At 54.3% G+C, this 5,969-nt stretch overlaps 1 protein-coding gene across 1 annotated transcript in view; it reads left to right on the plus strand.

The window, feature by feature from the left end:
- Positions 1-139: 139 nt before the first annotated feature.
- Positions 140-5,969, plus strand: part of CHD5 (chromodomain helicase DNA binding protein 5) — a gene marked incomplete at both ends in the record, with an annotated part of 28,690 nt that continues 22,860 nt past the window's right edge. Inside the window, 4 exons of the mRNA XM_010296763.1 lie at positions 140-270; positions 4,148-4,327; positions 5,157-5,275; positions 5,840-5,965. Of these exons, the coding sequence (XP_010295065.1) occupies positions 140-270; positions 4,148-4,327; positions 5,157-5,275; positions 5,840-5,965 (556 nt within the window). The remainder of the gene's footprint in view (positions 271-4,147; positions 4,328-5,156; positions 5,276-5,839; positions 5,966-5,969) is intronic.

Below are 5,969 nucleotides of genomic sequence, written 5' to 3' on the forward strand. Positions count from 1 at the left end.
TAAGGGTGTCCAGGAGAGGCGGGGGAGTGCCCTGTCCTGTGGCCTGATGCTGCTGCTCGGGCGTGCTCCTTGAAGTGCGAATGTGGTGTTCTGCGTGCCCATGCAATCTGTCTGCGTGAGCTGTCCCTTTTGTCCCCAGAAGAAGATGATGGGGTGCTGGAAGGCCTGGATGAGTTTTTCGTGGAAGAGCGAGTTGATGTGCAGAAAAAAAAGAAATCTAAGAAGCTGAAAGACAGCAAGGCTGCCAAAAGCAAGAGGAGGAAGAAGGAGGTAACACTGCATGCTCTTGCGCCAGGCTGGGAGGCTGCGCTCAGCCACAGTGCAGAGGCCGGCTGCTCAGGGTGCTGCTGGCCAACACCTCTTGGGTGTCTGGGCATGGAAAGTGGGGGTGTTATTGGGGTATTCCCTCGCCAACCAGGTGCCCTCCTGGTCCTGGGAGGGGACCCAGAGCCAGGGTGAGAGTGGTTCTTGTCCAGCTTGGGTGCCTTGTGGTGGAAATCTGCCCTACGAGTGGTCTCTGGAGAGCAGCTGGGGGTAGAAGTGGCCACTGTGCCTTCGGCAGCGATGAGGCTGCCGCCCCCTTGGAAGGGGCTCTGCTGTGGTGTGTATGTTGGTGTGTGCGATGGCGCTGTCTGTCCCTGTTCGCTGAAGCCCTCCTGCCCGTGCTGCAGGGCAGCACCTCCTTGCCGTTGTCTCCAGGGACAGGCAGTAAATCTTTCTGGCATGACACCGACGCAGTGTCTGGGGCTCGTTTTTCTGAGGAGGGAGACGCAAACTGCCATGTTGGGTGTGTGGCCAGGGCAGGGCATGGAGGCTTCTGTGGATATTAGGGTTGGCCACAGTCATCCAGGGCGTTTTGCAAGTGAGAAAGCATAAGGGCTTCTAGGACTTGGCACACAGAAGGGCTGTTGGGCCTTCCATAGGAAAACAAAGACGAGGCGTCGTGTCCTCGAGGATCAGGCCTTCGCAAGGCTGTGTTGGAAGTCCACTGTCTGGTCAGGAAGGCTGTCCGGTGCTGCGTGTGCTCTTCCAGGGGAGCTGGAAGACACGGCATGGTGCTGGAGCTGGGCTCGCTGCTGTGTTGCGCCATGCAGGCTCTGCCTCTTGCTCTCCCGTCCCCGGGCAGCACTGGATGTGAGGATGGGAACAATCTTGTGCGCTGGCCCCTTTGCTGACTACATGCAAATAGGCTGTTGGGAAGGAAGGCCGAAGAGCGGAGGTTCTTCATCCCCTTTCCTTCCTCCGTTATGCGGCAGCTGGGGGGAAGTTGCTCATCTAGTACAACTAGATGCATCCTCACCCCTTCCCTTGCCGAACCAGGGCTGAGCGATGCCAATCTCCTCCAGCCGCTCCCCGTGGGATTTGTAGAAACAGACTGGCTGGATGAGGCAGTTGAAGTGTTTTTGCTACTGTGGGAGCGTGATGAGCTGCCAGTTGAAAGAAAGCTGATTCCATTCTGCACTGTGTTAACTGCCAGCCTTTTGCAGAAGTCGTGGCCCTGAGGAAGCTTTTTTTTTCCTTCGTCGCCACGGTGATGTTGTTCTCTTTCTGCAGATACCACACAAAACTGGCTCAGGCCCTCTGCCTCCCTGTGCCTCTTCCATTGTTGGACACGTTTTTTCCCTGTGCTGCTTTTCAGGGGAGGGAAATAAAATAAAACCCAGCGGTATTTTCACGTCTGTTCCTTTTCTGTCAGTGCTGGCCTGCTGAGCCCAGCAGTGACATGTGCAGCTTGTGCTGAGTCCGACTGCTGCCTTACTGGGGGTGGGTAGAAAATAACAGGCTGAACATTGAGCACGCTTGTATTTAATTAATGCCTTGCGTGGGCAGTGTTAACCAGCCTCGGTTCCGCCTCGGCCATCGAAGCCAGTGAGAAGCTGGTGCTGCAGCTGCTGGTAGGCAGCAAGCTGCACGCAGGCTGCCTTTGGGGTGAGGAGATAAAGGGTGGGGGACCGTGAATGGGCCTTCCTTGCCCTAAAGCCCTCCTCAAGGGTGCTGTGGGGTGAGTGGAGTTTCCCCTTGCTAGAGGAAGGTGGGAGCGAGGTGCGAGCTCGTGGCGTGGGGCAAGTGCCTGTGTCATGACTGACTGATGCCCTGTAGGCCCGTGGCTTTGTCACTGGAGTGGGGGGCAGGAGCGCTGCCACACCATGCTCGTGCTGGGATTTGGCTGCATCAGTCACAGTGGAACCTGTTCCATTTGCAGCAGCGCTGACAGAAGCCCTGGTGCAGGAATTGATGCTGCAAACCCCCAGAAAAATCTGCATAGAATACCCAGGCTGCAGTTTGAACCTCGGCGTATGGAAATGAAGGCCCTTCTCAGGGAAGGGAGCGGAGAGGGGGAATTTCAGCCTGTACTGCAGCAGTTACCATGGCGACCAGTTATTCTGTGCCAAATTACAACTGTTGATGGCCCTGCTGAAGGGAAGGCTCGGACTGTTCTGAACTGAGGAAGACCAGGACTCCGTTGTGGCCGCCCAGCAAAAGTGCACCTGGGCAGCCATTGCTTTTGGGCGCTGCGATAACTCTGGGGCTGTGGCTCTGGGCGGAGGGGGCCTGCAGGGCAGCGGGGCCAGGCCCTCCCCACGGGGCTGCCTCCAGCTCAGCTCTTGTGCTGCTCCACACTCCGGCCTTGAGGGCTCCGCCGTACAGGTCTGGAGCCCTCCGGGTGGGACGGAGTGCTGGCCTAATGCATGCATCCTCATCCTGGGCCCTGAGCGCGGCACCCCGCAGGCGGCGGTGTTCGTTAGGATGGTAGCGTGGTCAACATTGTGCAGCGGATCACGGAATTTTGGTTTCTTGGTGGGAGAGAGACTGCCTGACCAGCCTCCCCTCTAGCTCTCCCCCGTGTGGTGTAGCTGCCGGAGCCAGGTCCCTTCTGACTGCAGGGAAGCAGAAGGCATCGGGCAGCCATCCCGCAGGCCCAGGCTCACCTCGGTGCTGAAGATGCCTGTGCCCAAGTCCCCATTGGAGACAGGAGGTTTCATGTGGCTGCCTGTCTCTGAGAGTGAGGGGATTCAGCAGGGTTCACTTGACTTACTCTGCTTTCCTGCCCTCTTCGAGACTCCTTGTGCTTCCCCCAGGACTGTTTTCTTCATGTGACAGCTGAAATCCTGCCATGGTCACACAGTTCTGCTGCAGCACAGAGTGCCCAGCTGGGCAGAAAAAGAAAACCGCAACAGAGCAAAACCTGAGCGTGATGTCTGTCTGGTGAGCTTGAAGGTTGCACATGACTAGAGAGGTTTTCCTTTCCTTTAGTTTGTTACTTCTGTATGCTCTGGTGGAAGAACGTGGCTTTGTGTAAACCCATAAGCAAACACAAGACAGAACATCGCATGTTACCTGTGTTATAGCAATTAAAAATGTTGCCTAAACGTTGCCTGTCTGCAAATGTAGGATCTTATAGTGGAGCAGTTAGCCACCTCTCAGGAGTTGCTCTTTGGTTTACTATGCAGCTATTTTGAAGGCATGCCTTCACTCACTTGGCTTGCTGTCTCCGGGCTTTCTGTTTGTGCCGCTGCTCACCAGAACAAGACCCGAACGCTGTGGCGTTGCAGCGGCTGGGCGCTTTCAGAGGAGTACGTTACGACAGGGAGGCAGAGCAGGCAGCTGCCTGCATGGCTGCGGCTCAGCATGGCTTCTCTTGCCCCCTTTGGTGAACAAGTCTTGAGGCAAAAGCATGAAAGTTCCGTTGCGTCGTACCTTGGCCTAGACAAGCTTTTCCAAAATACAGCTTTATCTGTTTTGCATGATCTTCTCCTCTTTTTTTCCGTAGGGCGTGTGTTGCCTTGCGTGCGCAGATGTGTTTATAGCGCTCCTGCAACGGAGAGGGGGACCGGCTCCGTTGACAGGCAGGGACTTGGGGCAGAAGGTTGGCTAGGGATCGCAGAACTGCCGTGAGAAAATGGCTCCACATGAACCACAGATTTCTTTCTGTCTGCGTCTCCTGCAGTCGGGTGCTTCTTGCCGTTCTCAAATCCCATTTTCATGGTGTTTTCCCCCAGCTCTCAGTGTAATGGCAGGGTTATTCGAGGGAGGGTTGGCTCTGGCTGGTGACAGCGGTTGTGTCGTGCTGGCTTCGAGGGTCTGTTGGAGAAGAGGGCAGATGGGGCAGGCCCTGCTCTTTCTCCACTGTTGCTTTCCATTTTAGGGGAGCAATGATGAAACGTCGGACAATGAAGAGGAGATTGAGGAGAAATCTGAGAGTGAAGGGAGTGACTATTCCCCCAACAAAAAGAAGAAGAAAAAACTGAAGGACAAGAAGGAGAAAAAACCAAAACGGAAAAAAAAGGATGAAGAGGAGGATGACAACGAGGACGGGGGTCTAAAGGTACTAAACATTCCTTTACCCCAAGCTGGTGTTAGAGCATGAGACCTCAAGGTGCGGCCGGATCCCTGTAGGTTACCTCGTTCAGAGCCGAGCCATGTTTTCTGGCCATTTGCCTTGCGATGGTGAATAATTTCCCTTTGTATAAAGCATGACAGCATAAGCAAAGTGCTCCCCAGGAGGCTGGGCGTTCAGTCACATGGCGATGTGTGCTCACAAGTTCTCCCGGTACCTTTCGTGGTGATGGAGCCAGCGTGTTTTACTTTGAGGTTGGAGGCCTGGTCAGGTAGCTTGGATCTTCTGACAAATGGCAGCTTCCCGGTCTGAGGCAGCTTGCCTTCTTGGATCATCTGCCCATGTCCCAGCAGTACCGGATTAATCGTGTCTGTCCTCCAAACATAAGGACAGAGAGTGGCAGAGCAGCTCGTGCTTTGAGAAGGTGACGTGGGGGTGACACGAGATGCTTGTCCCAGGCTTGACGAGGAAGAGGGTGCAGGTGAACGACTGGGAGAGGAAAGGCTGTGTTTCCCTGTTGTTTGTCTTGCGTTCAGAGAGAAATGGAGTTTCCTGGAGACGCGAAATCTGCCGAGGCTTTTCATTGCATTACGTGGTGTAGGGAGCATTTGGATGGTGCCACATGAAACTGCTTCTTTGAAGTGTGTGAAGCATTTGTTTATTAAGCACTTGTGCCTGCTCAGTTTTTTAAATCACCGAAACAAATCCCTGCATGTCGCTGACTAGGGAGAGCGTTTGGTACGGAGTGCTTGACAGCCCAGCTGGTCTGCAGAGCCACGGTTGGGTACGTTAATGACGTCTCTCTGTAAATCTACAGGAGCCCAAGAGCTCAGCCCAGCTGATGGAAGAATGGGGCCTCGATGACGTAGATTACATTTTCTCAGAAGAAGATTATCATACTCTTACTAATTACAAGGCTTTCAGCCAGTTTCTCAGGTAGGAAACTGTAGGTCTGGACGGGGCCTTGGGTAGTGGTTGAGATTTGGGCGTTGCTCGGTCAAATGGGTGAAGTTGTGAGGTAAATTAGGCATCACGAGCTCCTTGTTGCTTCTCTTTGCCTGACTCAGGCCGCAAGACTCCATCTTAATTGTGGGATTGACTGGAAAACAGGTCAAGTGTTTGCTTCTCCACTCCCTCTCTTCCAAACCCCCATTTTTTGTGTGTGCTTATTTGAAAAGCTTCATGAGAAAACTTGAGTAACAGTAACGAATTTTTGCTTGTACTGCGAGCCATTCAAAACACACCAGGCCTTTCAGGGAAAGACGGTCTCTGAGGAAGTTTAAATGTGCTCCTATATGTACATTTACTTGTTTAAGAAACTCTGGTTTCTGCTGCCTCTCCAGTGGAGCTGCTACCAGTGGGCCACAGCAGCCTGCTGCTGTGAGGTGTGCAGCACTGGTGTGTTTCTTGGGCAGAAGTACCAGTGCACGACGAGCAGGAGCAGACGCACAGCAAAGCGTTTCTGTTAACGCGTGGTTTTCCCTCTCCCCTGCCCTGCAGGCCTCTGATTGCCAAGAAGAACCCCAAGATCCCCATGTCCAAGATGATGACCGTGCTGGGTGCCAAGTGGCGAGAGTTCAGTGCCAACAACCCGTTCAAGGGCAGCTCGGCGGCAGCAGCAGCAGCAGCC

This window comes from Phaethon lepturus, unplaced genomic scaffold (genome assembly GCF_000687285.1).
Source record: "Phaethon lepturus isolate BGI_N335 unplaced genomic scaffold, ASM68728v1 scaffold13641, whole genome shotgun sequence".
Classification (NCBI taxonomy): Eukaryota; Metazoa; Chordata; class Aves; order Phaethontiformes; family Phaethontidae; genus Phaethon; species Phaethon lepturus.